Source organism: Sceloporus occidentalis, unplaced genomic scaffold (genome assembly GCF_023333645.1).
Source record: "Sceloporus occidentalis isolate IW3139 unplaced genomic scaffold, rSceOcc1.0.p SCAF_4, whole genome shotgun sequence".
Classification (NCBI taxonomy): domain Eukaryota; kingdom Metazoa; phylum Chordata; class Lepidosauria; order Squamata; family Phrynosomatidae; genus Sceloporus; species Sceloporus occidentalis.
The window spans coordinates 130,221,165-130,239,555 of record NW_028316984.1 but is presented as its reverse complement, the minus strand read 5'-3'; the positions used below and the strand labels follow the sequence as shown (position 1 = coordinate 130,239,555).

Sequence of the window (18,391 nt, the reverse complement as noted above, 5' to 3'; positions counted from 1 at the left end):
AGGCTGCACCAGTGGAAAAGGTGAAGACATCTAAGCCTCAATCGATGGGAGCTGTTGTCCTGCTGGACCTGCCGGACAACCCTTTCTTCCCCCCTGAGGATAGGGCCTAGACGCCGCGGTCATCTAAAAAGAGGCACCACAAGGAGACAGCTGAAAGCTCCGCACCAAAGAGGTCCAAGCCCTCCAAGGACCACACCGGGTTGGAGGTCTCCTCCAAGGGAAAGGAGCGCGCTTCCCACAAGCAACGCTCCCCGACGAAGAAGGCTCCAACACCAGCCTCTTCGCGCCCTGATGGCTCCTCCGCCTCGCATGCGACCGCTCTCCTGGACACACCGCTGCCGTCGATGGTCGACTTTGCCCGCGCCGATGCGGAAGCAGCTGAGCTCCCTCGGAGAGTGTCACCTCCTCCTTCAATCCATTTGGAGGTTGACGAACCGATGGAAAGGGACACTGACATGTTTTTTGACGCCGAATCCGGGAGATACTACATGTCAGTGCCGAGGGAGACTGCCTTCAGGGAGTTCACCCGGCTCAACCTGCGCCCGGTGGCCCCCAAGATGACGAGCCTGCTCCTTCCCATGCGACGGCCTCAGCCTCTGCACCACACCGCTCCCCGACGGAGCCATCGGCCCTGCAGATCCTGGCGCGTTCAGCAACTCGAGTCAGGGTCCCGGACATTCCCGCTTACCTCGGACACCGACTCCGAGGAAGAGCCCTTGCTACTGTCGGGGGAGCCCTCGGACGATGACAACACCTCCATCCAGGCGTCTCCGCAGCGGATGCACCACCCGGAGCCTTCCTCCCCGACGGATGATGTGTGCTCCTTTAACGAGCACATCATTAAGATGGCAAGGGCCCTGGACATTGAGCTCTCCTACCCCGAGGAGGAGGCTCGGGATCCTGTGGAACGTCGGGTGCATGGCCGGGTGCCCACGCCTCCCTCCATCCCGCTGCTGCCCTCCCTCGAGTCCATTGTCCGGAGGTCGTGGGATGCGCCAGCTTCCCTCATTGGATCGTCCAGGAAGATCGAGTCCCTCTACCGGATCTCCCCGTCGAGTTGCTCTTGGTTGGCCGAACACCCCAAGCAGAACTCGGCGATCGTAGAGGGGGCTCAGCAGGGCTTCGTCCCCAAACAGGCAACTTCCCCAGTCGACCGGGAAGCGAAGAAGGTTGATGGTCTGGCCAAGAAGGCCTACTCGGCGGCGGCCCTCGCAGTCAAGGCCATCAACTATAACGCCTGCATGGGGGCGTACATCCAGACCCTCATGGAGGGGATCTTGCCACTCGTCCCGGACGTCCCAGACGAAACCCAGCGACGCCTGGTAGAGATCCGTGATGAGGCCCATTCGATCGGCAGCTGGCTCATCACCGCCTCCAGAAACGTGGCTGACTGTGCGGGACAGGCAATGTCAGCTTCATTGGCTCTGCGCCGGCATGCGTGGCTGAGGGGTTCGGACCTCAATGCCAACGTCAAGTCAGCCATAGAGGACATGCCTCTGGATGGTAGCGGCCTCTTCCACACCGAGAACGATGAGCGCCTGAACCGCAAGTTCAGAATGAAGGCAGCGGCGAAGAAGCACGGGATGTCATCGGCTCCCATCTCACCCTTCAGAAAGAGGCAGCGCCCGTGGCAGCCGCAAGGTCAGTCACAGGGGACCTTCCAACAAGACCGGCAACCTCAGTAGCAAGGCTCCCAGAGACGCCGGTACCCCTCTCAGTCCTCCTCCTCCTCTGGCCGTCACAACTTTCCTTCCCGGTACCGAAAGTCCCGCCGGCAGGACACCGACCAGGGGAAGAAGAGAGCCTGAAGGGTTGCAGCGCGCTTCGTCTCTCCTTTTTTCTTTTTGGACATTTTAAGGCCCTTTGTCACCACCTGGGCCTCCATTACAACGGACTTGTGGGTCCTCAACATCGTCCGTAGGGGTTATGCCCTCGAGTTCCAAGAGCTCCCCCCAACCGGAGCCTTCATGTCCACTCACCCCTCGGACACCCTTCTCGACGAAGTGCGCACTTTGCTGGACAAGGGGGAAATCTCCCCTTTATCGCCCGAACAATGCTCCAGGGCCTTTTTCTCCAGGTACTTCACGGTACCGAAGGCGGATGGGGGCATCAGATCCATTTTGGACTTGAGGGAGTTGAACTTTTTCCTTGGGATTCCCATCGGAGATTCCTTGCCTTCGCCGTCGGCTCCACCGCGTACCACTACAACGTGCTCCCCTTTGGCCTTGCCACGGCTCCGAGGGTCTTCACGAAGTGCATGGCACCAGTGGTGGCATACCTTCATCAGAAGGGCTACAGAGTCTTCCCGTACCTGGACAACTGGTTGTTTGCCGCCGACTCACAGCAGGAGCTCCGAGAGGCAGTCTCATTCGCCTTGCACCTTTTGGACTCTCTCGGACTGGTCGTCAACGAAGAGAAGTCCCACTTCACTCCGACCAGACAGGCCAAGTTCATCAGAACCATCCTTGACTCCGAAAGATGCTCCGCCTTTCTCCCTCCGGACCATTTCCAGGCGTTGGTGGCATCGCTGAGGCCTTGCATCTCTCACAGAAGGGTGAGGGCCAGAGACGTCCAAGTGGCTCTGGGCCACATGGCATCAACAACATTCATGACACCGTGGGCAAGGCTTCGCCTCCGACCACTGCAGTTCTGGTTCCTCTCAGTCTTCTCTCCGATGGAGGACCTTCTGTCCAAGTGGCTCACGGTACCGAGACCGGTGGCTGCTTCACTGAGATGGTGGCTGGACAGCCGCAACGCCTGCATCGGGATGCCCTTTCATCAACCTCAGCCTCAATTGACTTTGATGACCGATGCTTCCCTGGAAGGCTGGGGCGCCCACCTGCTCGACCTGGTTGTCAAGGACAATCCAAGCCCTTTGAACCGATGGCCACAGCGGACTTGAGACTACTGACTTGGAAAACTGCTTTTCTTGTGGCCATCACCTCTGCCCGCCGTGCGGGTGAACTCTGTGCCTTGCGGAGGGAAAAGCCCTTCCTGAGGTTTCACAAGGACAAGGTGGTCCTGCGGACAGACATTACTTTTTTGCCTAAGGTTCTGTCTGCTTTCCACATGTGCCAGGACATTGTGTTGCCTACTCTCGCTTCCAATCCGACTTCGGATGCGGAGCGAAGCCTGCATTCTCTTGATGTCAGGAGAGCGCTGGCGTTTTACTCGGACAGAACTGCTGCCTCCAGTCGGTCCAAGAGACTTTTCCAATGCTACTCGGAACCGAAGAAGGGGTTGCCCGTGTCTGCGCAGAGGTTTTCCAAATGGGTGGCTGGTACCATCCACCTCTGCTATGAACTGTTGGGCAAACCTCTCCCTGGCAGGGTTCGGTCCCACTCCACAAGAGCAGTGTCAGCATTCTCTGCATTCCTGTCGGGTATTCCCTTGGAGGATGTCTGTAAGGCTGCTGTCTGGTCCCAGCCATTGACTTTTATAAGGCACTATAGGCTGGACACCAGAGCCATCCGAGACGCAGCTTTCAGGAGGGTTGTGTTGGTTTCAGGGTTGCATTGATTACACTACTGATGGTTTGTGTTGTCAGCATTTATGTACATAATGCCACTGTTTTACATTCTGTTGAATGTTGATTTGCACAATTCCAATGGGACTGGTCTTGCATGACCTTTGATCCCCTTCTCAGGTTTTGCAATGTTATTGCTGTGTTGAGTTTTTGTGCATGAACCAAAGACTGACTCTTCTTATGGTTCAAGGTGTTTATTGTTGCAATAAATATACCCTTGGTTTACCACAGCTTTGGTTTCAGGACACTCCCTCCGCCGCTTACCTAAGCTTGTCAGTCTAAACCCATTTGTATTATTCGCAGAGACCACAAAGAAGAAGGACAGGTTGCTTACCTGTAACAGTATTTCTTCGAGTGGTCATCTGCGAATACATACAAATCCCACCCATCCATCCCCTCAGTGTCCTGCTCTTATTGGCTCTTCCATCGCCTGCTTGGCGGAAAAATTGCGGAACTGGGGAAAAGAGCGGGAAGGCAGGGGCCTTATAACGGGTGGGTGGAGTTACCGCCAAAAAGTTTCTATATGTTGCAAAGTAAACTTTGCCCAGTGATTCCAGAAGTTTCCGAACAGCACTGCGCAGGCGCAGTGAAACCCATTTGTATGTATTCGCAGATGACCACTCGAAGAAATACTATTACAGGTAAGCAACCTGTCCTTATTATTATTATTATTATTATTATTATTATTATTATTACCCAGCTCCCTAAATCAGGCTTGGTTTCCAGATCTTTAATCAGCTTGGTCCCAGCTTGGAAATGTTTCAGCTTGTTCCTATTCTTCTGGAACTGTGGTATTCCAGGTGAGGTCTAACCAAAACAAGCTATTTTTACCTGATGAGCTCATCTCTGTTGTTTAGAATCAGATCCAAGATAGCTGATCTTTTTGTTGCCTCTTCCATCTTTTGTACAACTAGTTTGTCTGTAAGGCTGGTAAGGAATTTGTTGGACCTGGCATTCTTGGCAGAGTGTGACATTCAACAAGTATCAGAATGGTAATGGGCTCCCATTCTACAATATTTGTCTTTTTCAAACACTATTGGCTATATCATTGAGGCTATTGTCCCCAGTACTTGGTGCCCTCCTGCCCTCTGGAATACTGTCTCCCTCCTCCATGTAACCAATTTAAAGCCTTCCAGATCAGATTTGTGAGACTCCTAACAAATATGTTCTTTCCAACCGCTGTGAAGTAAAATCCATCTCTTGGCAGAGGTCATTTTTCATGAAAGTACAGATCATGGTCAAAGAAGACAAATCTTTCTTGATAGCAGTGTCTGCCCAACTAGTTGTTCACTTCTAGTATTCTTGCCCCTTTGCTGGATCATATTCTTCAACAAGAAGCAATGAAATCACAACTTATTCCCCAAGGTTCTTACCAGAGCCTTACTGTCCTTTGCAATATGCTGAAAGCTGTATCTTACAGTATCATTTGTTCCAACGAGTATTAGAATGAAGAGATAATGATCAGTGGACTTGATGAGTCTTGTCAGACAGTTATTATCATGGATCTTCGCCCCAGGAGACAGCTTGCCTCTCAAAACCACATATCAGGCCCACACATTACTACTTCTGTTCTTCAAAAGAGGGAACCATCTGGTACCATTACACAACTCTACTTCCTCTGGAAATTGACAAGACCACTCCTATCCACAGAACCCTCAAAGGTCACCTCCATAACCAGAGATAATAATAAATTATGATACACAATAGAGATTGCAACCGATTGTGTAGCTCCACACTTGAAGAATAGTTCTTGATTGTTCTTGAATAGCTCTTACCTAAATTGGCTTGACAAACAGAAGGTATGACAGGTATTAAGCATCTCTCTCTCGCCTTCCTTGGTAATGATATTTTGCCTTGCCATTGCCGTACCTTCCTCTGCCCCAGACAACTCACATTGCTGTCTCATTTCTATTAAATATGATGCACAAGTAAAACAAACTCCACCACAGAGAACATACAGCTAACAGCTCACTGACACATTAACATAATTTATCAACCCCCCACAAAATGATCTCCAATTTGTACATGCTGGGTTTACAAAACTGAATAGTTGGCCAATACAATATAACCTTACACTAAGGTGAAGCCTTACAGCCAACTAGATGATATCAGGATGTGGTCTCACCATTACTTGGTGCTACAGCTGCCACTCCAACTGACATCTGGTATATCTATATTATTGTAAATAATGTCCCTATATAAATACCCACTAGAACTTGGGAAAGTTAACTGTTTTTAATTCCCCAAGACAGGGATTCTTAAAGTCCAAAAATGTAACTTGTTCAAACAGGTGCCAACAGCCACAGAATTCAGCACAGCAGAAGAATGGAAACAGATTTAAATTTGTAGATACATTTTCGCAAAACACCCCTCTGAAGCAAAACATGGAACATAATTCAGGGGGGTGTGGGCACTGAAGAAATATATACCTCTTCCCTCTTCCCACTGCTAGCCCATTTGGGTGTAATTTATGGTACAGTATGTGTATGCCATTTTTTAAAAACGAAATCTACACAACACATGCTGCATAAATCCTCTGATCATGGGCTATCTACAGTTTGAAGGAGATTAAACTTTTTGGTTTAAAATGTTTGCTTATTTTGAAGATAGAATAATTATGGTTTCTCCACTTATTAAATATTGTTGTTGAGAAATGCTTCTTTTGAGAGCTTTCCCAAATTTCCGATGCTGGGAAAATAGACATTCTGGTATCTATTAGCAAGAATGTGCATGGTATGATTTCTGATTAATTTTAGATCCAAGATTACTTTTCGGATTATATTTAGGTCCATTTCCCTGACTCAAGCAAAGCAAAACGGAAAAGTATATCTGCTAAACAAAGCCTTATCATTACTATCATCTACACCACTATATTTATGCCCTGCCTTTTTCCCAATCTGAGACTCAAGGCAGCTTATAATTGTTAAAAGAGAAATAGCTAAGAAATATTCCAAATACCAATGTTAAAAAGGTCATTAAACTACCCATAAAATTAAAACCTGTATAAAATATTATTTCCATACTGATGATACTAAACCCCAAAACTCCAGATTACCTGTCCCAGTGATTTCATGCTTATATTAATAGAATGTGGGCAAAACAAGCCAACCACCAAGGGATCACCCCCCCTCCCCTCATCACCACCTTCTGGGTTTGTCCTTCCAGGAAGGAATGGAGCCACTGCATAACAGTGCATCGAAGACTCATTCTGGCAACAAGGTCAGGAAGGACACCATGGTCAATGGTACTGAAAGCAACTGAGCGGTCCAGCAGAATTAAGAGGGATACCCCACCCCCTGTCCAGTTCTTGGCATAAGCCATCCAGTAAGTTGACCAAAGCTATTTCATTCCCATAGCCAGGCCTGAAACTGAAATGAATCTTGTGGTTTCTTCCAACTTTATGATTCTGTTAATTATTAGTCACCACATTTCTGAACACTGATGTTCCAAGCAGACACATCTGCTGGTATTGTGAGGTTGTATACTCTGAGTAGCTCTCTTCCAAACACAGACACACTTTGCCAGAGCTACAATGAAATAGATAAATATGACTGTGGTAGAGGTGTTATGAGCTGCCTCAGACATTTTTAGGCATCCTTAATAAAAGGAACCATATTTTGTTATATTGTTTAGGATCATCAAATCCACAATCACCTTTCATAAGCTGGATCATTAACAGTTCTCTGAAATACAGAAATGCCATCACACTCACAGGCAAAGGCTTTTTCCTCAGTTCGAACATCCGGGTGGCACCAAAGCTGAGTGAAGCAATTACAGGGTTTTGTCCTAGTGCAGGCTCATCATCGCTATGCCAGTCAACACTGTCCTTTTCATTCCGATACAGGTTGCAGAGCAGGGAGTTGAAGGTGTTTTTAGTGAAATCTTCAATGCGATCCTTCAGCATGGTCAGTAGTGGATGCCACTGAAATCAGTAAAGGAAATACGTTAATATGGGATATCATTATTTAACCAATTTCTACATCTCACATTGAGAAATAATGCAAAATGATATACAACAAATAACTTTTTAAGTAAAAAATGTTTGTCAAAACATCATTGTTGTGTGCAAGTCCTTTGCAACATATGGCAAACATATCATTGGGTTTTCTTGGCAAGATTTGTCCTCAGGGAGTTTTCTACTACAGTCCGTCCTCCCCATATGCGGGGATCCATTCCGGATTCTCCCCCCCTCCAAACGTATGGAGAAAAGAACCTATGCTGAAGCACCATTACTTTTGCTTGGACTTGCCTTCCGCGTAAGCTCAAAGCCGCGGAAGGCAAGCCTGCCTATGGGGAGGGCCGACTGTATCCTTCTCTTACAAAGCATACAATAATCAGTAAGAAAATTTAATATCAGAGACCCAATAAATAATTCTGAACTTGGAAGCATACTTCAGTTCAGGAACATCTGGATGACACTGTGTATCTTTAACAGGCATATAAAGCATGCCAGAGTTGGCAGGGGGAAAGGCATTCCAAACAGTCAGCTCAGTACTTCAAAGAAACGATATGGGCATGAGAGGAAATATAAAAAGTAAGGGAAAGGGAGGTTGATTTTTAAGTCAAAGACCTAGAACAGCGAAGAGGGAAAAATGATTCCACTGAGGTTTAATATACCATCACTGATGTCCCAGAATTTTTCTTATTTTAAGCAGTTTTTATCCTCATATTCTACTAGACTAGTATTAGAAGATTTTTCAAGGCCAGGCTATCACCTCTCCATAAATGTCACTAGTATAAGTTTTGCAACCTAGCTCAATGGGAAAAAGAAACAAAATGCCAAAAACAGAGGCATAACCGAGAATGGGTTAAGTACTCTCTCCAAAAAAGCAATCTGAGTGCATCTGCACATGCATGCACATTATCTGGCAGTGCCTTTACTGGCATTTTACTTCAGATTTGACATTTGCTGCCTGGTATTTGTAGCTCTCTCTCTCACACACATGGCACACACTTTCCTCCTGGAATGTTGGGTCTTTGGTTCTCTCTCCCCAATAACTATTGTATTAGCATGACACCAAATATCCTCTCAATACATTTAATGAATGTGATAAAAAAGTAGTAGTGAGGTAGGAGGCAAGAAGCAGCAATATGGGATTATGTGCTAGCTTGAAGTCAGCAAAAAGCTGTCTACATCCAACCATGTTAGTACTGTTGTGCAACAAAGAACAATTAAGAACATTAGATATACTTTAGCTGAAGTGTGGATGTATGTTGCACCACTGAAACCATGTGAAATTTCTCAACTTGCAAGAGCTGTTGCTGATTCCATTACGTATGCTTTGAAGCTTACTAGAAACACACAGCAGTTCACTACCTCCAATTTTATTCTAAACTCTGGTTATGAAAGATCATATTTTGTTTATATCTGTACCCTCACATATACAGCATCTTCCATTTGATGTACTGGAGTCCTTTTAATTTTGCAGACTCTACAGCACTGCTGATCTTAGCACAAAACTCCTCAGGGCTCAGGTTTCCTCAGGCCTCAGGCAGTCAGACGTTCCAAATTCAGTTGAAACTTGGCTGACATCTGACCAGTGCCTTTAAGAGCAGCATGAGGAGGGCTGCTTTCCTCCTGGAGAAAACCAATCTGGAGCATATTTTACATTATAGCATACATTTTATCTGTTTTGCCTAGAGCATATTCTAACTAAATGTTTTATTATGACCCATGTACCACCTACCCTGAGCACTTAAACTGTTTAAAACATTCACCAAAATGCTCAGGGGTGCCTGCATTATAAAATATAAACCACTTTCAAATTCATTTAGCTGTTACAACTCGTATGTTGTCGGGGGACTCACAGAGATATTACGGATTTCTAACAGAACAAGTGCTGTTCTATTTCTGTCTTAATAAAAAAAGTCATTTAACTTTAACTAGTTCTGGACTGGTGTAAATTAGGGATGGAAACTGTGCAGCTCTCTGAAGCTCCACCAGCCTAGCCAATGGGAAGGAATGCAGCAAGTTACTATTCAACATCCTGGAAATAAATAAATAAACATTTGGAAAACTGCACAATTCTCACCTGTAGTTAACTATAAAAAGGCACTATTGTTAAGATCTGTGTTGATTTTGCCACTACCACCATCCATGAGGCAAAGAAACACACATCAGGTAAAATGATCTGAATTTATGCTACTCTGGTACTATCCACTAGAACATGATGATTCCAAGAATATCTCAGAGTTTTCCTCTAATAGCAGCATTTCCCTTTAGTGAGCTCAGCAAACAGATAATCATACAATGCTATATGTATGTTTCTATAAGCTGAGGAGTAATTGTAGTCTAATTGTTACGGAAAGAGGACCTTGAGACTAACTATGTAGAAGAAGTTGTAGCATAAGCTTTTGTAGACTTGATCTACTTCCTCAGAAGCATGAAGTGAAATGATGCCCAAGAAGGATTTTTAGACTGTATGAAAATACAAAATGTGTGGGTATAGTGATGAGGTGACCAGTTCAGCTTTAACATGGCTATTTCTCTGAATGTTACGGAAAGGGTTAACAGGTTATCTTTTAAAATGCTTAGCAATTTAAGTATAAAACATCTTACAGAAGACACTGATGCTATAAATCAAACACTGATTTACAGAACTTAATATTGCAGATGGTCAAGGAACAGAACTGACAGAAAACAGGAAGTCAGTGGTGCAGGGAATGCACATGTTATTTCTGTATTCCATTCTCCCTGCCCAGAACAGACATTTTAAGAAGAATTCTGACTGTAACTAATGCACTTCTTTCACTGCTTAGTCATGCCCCCCCCCCCCCAAATAAAAGGAAGAATACTTTAAAAAAAACCTTTTGTCATAAAACTGACAGGGTTCAGCATTCAGTGTCAACTAGGAACCTCACAGACTATGTTGAAATCCCCCACCCTTCTATAAAATACATTAATATGCTTATCATCAGCACCATCAGCCACTATTAGTAGAAAGATTTGCTGTGAGATTTGAGATATGTTGCCTTGAAGTGTAATGGAGTCTCCTCCTTTAGTGATTTTTAAATAGAGGCTGGCTTGCCATCTGTCAGGAATGCTTTGATTGTGTATTCCTACATGGGAGGGTGTTAGACTGGATGGCCCTTGTGGTCTCTTCCAACTCTATGATTCTATGAAATATATACGTACATCAGCATTTGCTTGCATTGTAAGCCTTGAGTAAGTATACGGAAGTTCACCATACCATGCTGTGAGTCTGGGCTCATCGAAAGATTGATCTGGAAAAAAAGAACAGAACACTATGACTCCAACAGAAAAAAGATCACTCTTATAATGTAGGAACCATATATTTTGGTAATGTTCCTGGCATGTAGCTTGTTAAATGAATGCCAAACGATTTTTTCCCTAGGTTCTTCAAATCAAATGGAGCCTGGTATCAGGCCTTGAACAGGGCTGCTTGATATAACTGTAAGGAAAGTTTCCTGACTCTTTAGAGACCAGCTGAGTCATCTTGCTTACAATGTGAAGTGAAGAATAACATAACTGCCCTCAAGTGGACAAAGCAAGCAGAGCAGCACACCAATGCATTTTATTACATGGCTCAATCACAGCTACACTGAGGTTATACTGTATATTTTAAACATTTATTGGAGAAAGCCTATGAAGTTCCAGGAAGCTGAACTACTGTTGAATTTCCATCCAGCAGTCAAATATTTTTGGCTAATGTGTCAACACAAAGGGGCAGAGTCTCTTTTTTCCTGACCTCACCCTGCATCATGAAATACTGTATAGCTAAGACATTAAAGGCAAATAGATGACTGAAAAGTTCAAAGCTGTTGAAAGCAGCAAGAGGGTGTGCATAAGTCTACCCCTGAGAGTTCAGAGCTCCAATCAACCACCAGGCACAGAAACAAAACTGCTGCACCTTCACTATCACTCTCCAGCATGAAGAGAAGAAACAGGGGCTATAGGTTGTTGGTTTTTTTTTTTAATTCACAACTTCACATTTACTGCATGAAATCAAGTACACATCACAAGCTTCCGCCCATGGCTGAAGACATATGTTAGAAAGAAGTCTCATGTGTGTCTGACTTACCACATTCTAGGTGACCATGGACAAGGGGGAGGCAAGCAATACCACTGAACTGTACCTATATCTCAGCAGGATCATTACAAGACACTACATCGCTCCAAGCAAATTTGGCTTTAGCAAAATCTGTGACAGTACTGACCTACCAAATGCTAGGGAGATATTTATTAATTAAAATGTTTCTAAGTCATCCTAGATCAGCTGATCACAGCTCTCAGATAAATCAGTGAAGTCATTTTAAACAATCTAAAGCAATATAAGCAGTTCAAACAATTTCTAGTGCTTCAATTCTCTGCAATAATGCTGAAGGGAAGGGTAATGCTCTTACTGGGACAAAATCTCCATAACAGACATTCAGTGCTCCAAGATGTTATCCTGATTTACTGGCAACTGTTCACCAGCCTCATAACAGAAAGGATTACAGTCCCAACATGACTTCTTGTAAAAATAAGAAGGTGGAAGAGGCCACTTGCCAAACAGAGGAGGCAGACAGCTGGAGGAATGTCACAAAGAGAAGTAAGCCAAGAAGGAATTGTTCGGGGAGCTTGCAGCTAGAGAATCGATTCCAAGCTCTTTCCCTTATCAAGGAGGATGAAGAAGAGCAGCATGGACAAACTTCAGGGACAGAGCAGGGGAGCCTGAGAGTCCCACCCGAGGGAACAGTCGCTGCTAAGCCTCGGAGGAGGCGTGTGGTCGTAGTGGGGGACTCCTTGCTGAGGGGTACAGAAGCAGTGATTTGTAGGCCTGACAAGATGTCTCGAGAGGTGTGTTGTCTTCCAGGTGCAAAGATCCGTGATGTGACAGAGAGGCTGACAAGACTGGTCAAGCCTACTGACCAATACTCCTTCCTTTTGGTCCACGTGGGAACTAATGATACTGCAAGACACAGCATTCAGAACATCAAAAGGGATTACGAGGCGCTTGGTAGGAAGCTGAAAGGAATGGATGTACAGGTTGTCATCTCGTCTCTTCTGCCAGTTGAAGGGCATGGTCCAGGAAGGGAGAGGAAAATAGCAGATGTGAACAACTGGCTTCGCAGATGGTGCCGCCGAGAAGGATTTGGATTCTTCGATCATGGGCTGCGGTTCCATGAGGAGGGACTTCTTGCAACGGACGGGTTGCATCTCACGCCAGTTGGAAGAAATGTTTTTGCCAACAGTCTCAAGAACTTGATCAGGAGAGCTTTAAACTGAGTTCCGAGGGGAAGGGAGACAATATTAAGGAAGGAGAAAGGGATGGCGAAAATAGTCAAACTGACACAGAGGAAACAAGGCAAACAGTGCAAGGACCCAACAGTGGGAGGCAAAAAAACTTGCACAGGCAGCAAGTAAAAGGGAACCATGGTCTGCGATGTCTCTACACTAATGCACAGAGCATGGGAAATAAGCAGGATGAACTCGAACTCCTAGTACAACAAAGCAAATATGATATAATAGGCATCACTGAAACCTGGTGGGATGAGTCTCATGATTGGAATGTGGAAATAGAGGGGTATAACCTTTTTAAGAGAAATAGGCCAAACAAGAAAGGAGGAGGAATAGCACTATATGTCAGAGATATTTTCACCAGTGAAGAGATCCTGGACATCAATCATGGAAGCCAGGTGGAGAGCATCTGGATAAGAATCAAAGGGGAGGGAAACAACAAGGATGTTACGGTGGGAGTCTACTACAGACCCCCAAGTCAGACTGAGGAATTGGATGATGCCTTTCTAGAACAGATGACCACACACTCAGAAAGGAGAGATGTAGTAGTGATGGGCGACTTCAACTACCCTGATATTTGCTGGAAGTCAAACTCAGCAAAATCTTCAAGGTCTAGCAAATTCCTCACTTGCCTGGAAGACAATTTCATGGTCCAAAAGGTGGAAGAGGCAACAAGGGGGTCAGCTATTTTAGATCTGATCCTAACCAACAAGGATGACTTGGTTAATGGGGTGCAAGTGGTGGGATCATTAGGTGGAAGTGACCATGTTCTCCTGGAGTTTGTAATACAGTGGAAAGGAGAAGCCAGGCATAGTCAGACACGCATCCTAGACTTTAGGAGAGCGGATTTCAGTAAACTTAGAGAAGTATTGAGGGCGATTCCATGGTCAGAAATACTAAAAGATAAAGGAGTTCAGGATGGATGGGAGTTTCTCAAAAGAGAGATACTGAAGGCACAATTTCAAACAGTTCCAGTGAGAAGGAAAAACGGGAGGTGTCTCAAGAAACCAGGATGGATGACTAAGGAACTTTCAACTGAGCTAAGATTGAAACGGAACATGTATAAGAAATGGAAAAAGGGGGAAATCACGAAAAAGGAATTCAAAGAAATAGCAGGCATGTGTAGGGGTAAAGTCAGAAAAGCTAAAGCGCAGAATGAACTCAGGCTTGCTAGAGAGGTTAAGAACAATAAAAAGGGCTTTTTTGGATATGTCCGCAGCAAAAGGAAGAAGAAGGAAACGGTAGGGTCACTGCGTGGAGAAGATGGCAAAATGCTAACAGAAGACAGAGAAAAGGCAGAATTACTCAACACCTTCTTTGCCTCAGTCTTCTCAGAAAAGGCAAAGGGTGCTCAACCTGAGGATAATGGAGCAGAGGACAGAATAGGGGAATTTCAGCACAGAATAAGTAAAGAGATAGTAGAGGAACACCTTATTAATCTAAATGAATTTAAGTCTCCGGGACCAGATGAACTCCATCCAAGGGTATTAAAAGAACTGGCAAATGTAATATCGGAGCCATTGGCAATAATCTTTGAAAACTCCTGGAGAACAGGAGAGATCCCAGCTGACTGGAGGAGGGCAAACGTTGTCCCCATCTTCAAAAAGGGGAAAAAAGAGGATCCCAACAATTATCGTCCAGTTAGTCTGACATCAGTTCTAGGAAAGATTCTGGAGCAGATCATTAAACAGAGAGTCTGTGAACATCTAGAAGGCAATGCCATAATCACAAAAAGTCAACATGGGTTTCAGAGAAACAAGTCATGCCAGACAAACCTAATCTCTTTCTTTGATAAAATTACCAGCTTGGTAGATGAAGGGAAGGCTGTGGATATAGTATATCTTGATTTCACTAAGGCCTTTGACAAGGTTTTCCATGACATTCTTGCAAACAAGCTTGTAAAATGTGGGCTAGACAAAGGAACTGTTAAATGGATCTGTAATTGGTTGACCGGCCGAACCCAAAGGGTGCTCAACAATGGCTCCTTTTCATCCTGGAGAGAAGTGACCAGTGGGGTCCCACAGGGCTCTGTCCTGGGCCCAGTGCTATTCAACATCTTTATCAATGACCTGGATGACAGAATTGGGAGCATACTTATCAAATTTGCAGATGACACCAAATTAGGAGGAATAGCTAATACCCCAGAGGACAGGATCAAGATTCAAAATGACCTGAATAGACTAGAAAGCTGGGCCAAAGCTAACAAAATGAAATTCAACACAGAGAAATGTAAGGTATTGCACTTAGGGCGGAAAAATAAAATGCACAGATATAGGATGGGTGACACCTGGCTGAATGAAACTACGTGTGAAAGGGATCTAGGAGTCCAAGTAGACCACAAGTTGAACATGAGTGAACAGTGTGATGCGGCAGCTAAAAAGGCCAATGCTATTTTAGGCTGCATCAGTAGAAGTATAGTGTCTAGATCAAGAGAAGTAATAGTGCCACTGTATTCTGCTCTGGTCAGGCCCCACCTAGAATATTGTGTCCAGTTCTGGGCACCACAATTCAGAAAGGACATTGAGAAACTGGAACGTGTCCAAAGGAGGGCGACAAAAATGGTGAAGGGTCTGGAAACCATGCCCTATGAGGAACGACTTAAGGAGCTGGGGATGTTTAGCCTGGAGAAAAGAAGGTTAAGAGGTGATATGATAGCCCTGTTTAAATATTTGAAAGGATGTCATGTTGAAGAGGGAGCAAGCTTGTTTTCTGCTGCTCCAGAGACTAGGACCCGGAACAATGGATGCAAGCTACAGGAAAAGAGATTCCACCTGAACATTAGGAGGAACTTCCTGACAGTAAGGGCTGTTCGACAGTGGAATGCACTTCCTCGGAAGGTGATAGAGTCTCCTTCCTTGGAGGTCTTTAAACAGAGGCTGGATGGCCATCTGTCAGGGATGCTTTGAATTGGATTTCCTGCATGGCAGGGGGTTGGACTGGATGGCCCTAGTGGTCTCTTCCAACTCTATGATTCTATGATTCTATAAGGGCCATTCAAAATTTCTTTAAAGGTGTGTAGGAAAGTGCTGTCAGAATACCTGAGTAAGGACTGAGAAAGGTTTACCGTTATCACACTTGGCACCTTGACTAGGGAGGGGGGCACAGGGAGACTTGGCAAACTGCCTTCTGTGCTTTCCTTCTACTTCAACTGTCCTGCAGCATGAACTACTATTTGGGCATCCTCATGGAGGTACTGCTCTAGATGCCAGCATTTGCTCTCATGCAGATAGACATCACAGCTTAGCCAAGTAGCAGCACAATAATAGGCTGAGAGCAAAGCAGCTGGTTGCTTCTAATCAGTGGCTGACTACTGTTGTATATTCTCTCTCCCACAGCATTGAGATATGGCAGCTCTCACAGCCAAGAAGTGATTTGACTTTCAGTTGTTGCCAACAAGAAAGCCTGGCCAAGTAAAGTATGTTGAGGATAAGAGAAAATGGCAGGGGAGGGGGGGTCAAGGCTGTGCAATCATAGGGGCCCTAGTGTAATGGGTGTTGTTGGTGGGCCTGGCCATAATAAGAACAGACAGTTACATGAGAATGATCGTGCAGTTACCCTGTCTGACATGTGTTCTCTGTCTCCAGGGGATTTCTTGGAAGAGTTGTCCAAACATCCAGTCTGCCTCATTTAAGTCAATGAAGCCAGGAACTAGGTGAATTCTGAAACATAGAAAAACTGGCTTAGCAATATCACTTACATTTCTATACTGTTTTACAGTGCTAAGCACTCTCTAAATGGGTTCTGTGTTAGCCAATTGCCCCCAATAAGCTGGGTACTCATTTTACCGACCTACGAAAAGATGGAAGGTTGAGCCAACCTGGAGCCCTGCAGGATCAAACTCACAACATTTGAGTTGCAGTACTGGCATTTAACCACTGGGTCACGAGGGCATAAACATGGCTACTTCAAGCACATTAATGTACAGCTTCAGCAGTATATTTATGAACTAGCCCCTACATTCCCATCCATGGCATCCAGCATGGGAATGCCATGACCAACCCGCATCAGATTGCTCAAGAGCTTTCCAGGGTAGAAACTCTTGAATTTGTTTCTATCATCAACAATACATTTCAATCAGCACAAAACAGTTTGCTTTTATGAGTACATGGTACTCATTTAAAGCTATTTGTCAACATTACAAGGAGAAAATACAACCTTCAGTGAATATCTACAGATAACATACTTCAGTCAATATCTACAGATAACGTTCTTGTGATGGTCTTGCTTAGTGAAGCTAAGAACACTAGACAACATGCTACTTGGGGTAAATGACATTAGAACCAGTCAACTGAATTCTAATTCTAAGGATTAAAAAACAGCAACCTCCAAACCTTTTTGGAAGGAAAATACAGTTATTAACATGATCAGTGGGGTAAATAGTCCTTAGCCTTTCTAAACGTTTCTGCCTGAAACCCAACTGTCAGTCCCACTCAAAGTAGGCCAACTGCATTAATGGAATGTTTTTAGTTATTTTCCCGAAATTCTAGCTGAGCAATTAATAAGAACGTCAGATTCAGACAAAACTGTATGCCCTTTCCCCATCAGATGCACAGAATTTATACTATGGTGATAGCCTTGCCACAGCTATCAATATTCCAGTTGATTCAAAATACTAGAACAGAATTCTACTGTACTTTACAATATTTTCTTCATCATTATCTGCTTACCGAGACACTCCTGACGGCAGTGTGCTGATCTCATAGACGCCCTGTTTCCTGTTAAAGAGGGGAATGTATAGTTGACTAGGTATGTAGAAAATAAAAAAAAACAAAACAAAAAAACCCCATAAATATTTAGGAAAGGAAATTTTACCAAATGTACCTAACTAGCAATACACCACTACAGGAGCCACAATGCATACTGGCCACTGGAGTAATTTCCTCTGCAATACACATATCAAAATAGGGCATGGTTCTTAAAGACTGAGATACTGAACATATACACTCGGCCCCCGGGTTACGAAATTAATTCGTTCCGCCGCCATTTTCGTAACCCGGAAGGCTTCGTAAGCCGAAAAAGCCATAGGCGCTAATGGGGAAAAGCCGCGATTCCGTGCAAAATAGCGCCGAAAAGCACCAAAATTTTATTCGCAACCCGGAATAACCTTCGTAACCCGGAAATATTTTTTATTATTTTTTTTTTCGTAACCCGGAAATTTCGTATCGCGGCGCATTCGTATCCCGGGGTAAGAGTGTACTTACTCTATTATTTTGGGCTCCGGGGCTTTGCGCACCACCTAGGGGGAAAAACACCACAAGATGTTGTACAACAGGCATGTGCCTGTAACTCAGCCAAAGTGGAATGTTCTGATAACCAATTAATAATTATGAGCACATCTAAGTTCTCATATATTGACTGCTTCAAAGGTCCTTCAACGGGAAGAAGTCCCTTCTCCCACACACACTTTGCTTTTCTATCTAAGAAAGGCTGAAGGAAAAAAAATTTTTTTTAGTCTGCTACAGTTTTTTTATTATCTGCTGCCTTCTGTTTTAACAATATTTAAATTGTTTTCAAGTTTTTGTTATGTATATAACCCTCCTAGAGTAGAGAAACACTGACAGGCAGTATACAAATGATCTAAATAACAAATATTTAAAGTACCTAGGTAGATAGGATAGGGTTTT

At 44.5% G+C, this 18,391-nt stretch overlaps 1 protein-coding gene across 5 annotated transcripts in view; it reads right to left on the bottom strand.

The window, feature by feature from the left end:
• The window catches only part of ALKBH3 (alkB homolog 3, alpha-ketoglutarate dependent dioxygenase), a 60,760-nt gene that overhangs the window by 31,787 nt on the left and 10,582 nt on the right, over window positions 1-18,391 (bottom strand). For 3 of the 5 annotated variants that reach the window (XM_089521476.1, XM_089521475.1, XM_089521477.1), the window contains exons 4-8: window positions 17,969-18,003; window positions 17,435-17,509; window positions 16,323-16,426; window positions 10,662-10,750; window positions 7,239-7,448 (exon numbers count right to left, since the gene is read on the bottom strand). In XM_089521476.1, the coding sequence (XP_089377602.1) occupies window positions 7,239-7,448; window positions 10,662-10,750; window positions 16,323-16,426; window positions 17,435-17,509; window positions 17,969-18,003 (513 nt within the window). The remainder of the gene's footprint in view (window positions 1-7,238; window positions 7,449-10,661; window positions 10,751-16,322; window positions 16,427-17,434; window positions 17,510-17,968; window positions 18,004-18,391) is intronic. The other 2 variants (XM_089521478.1, XM_089521480.1) reach the window with 2 other exon arrangements.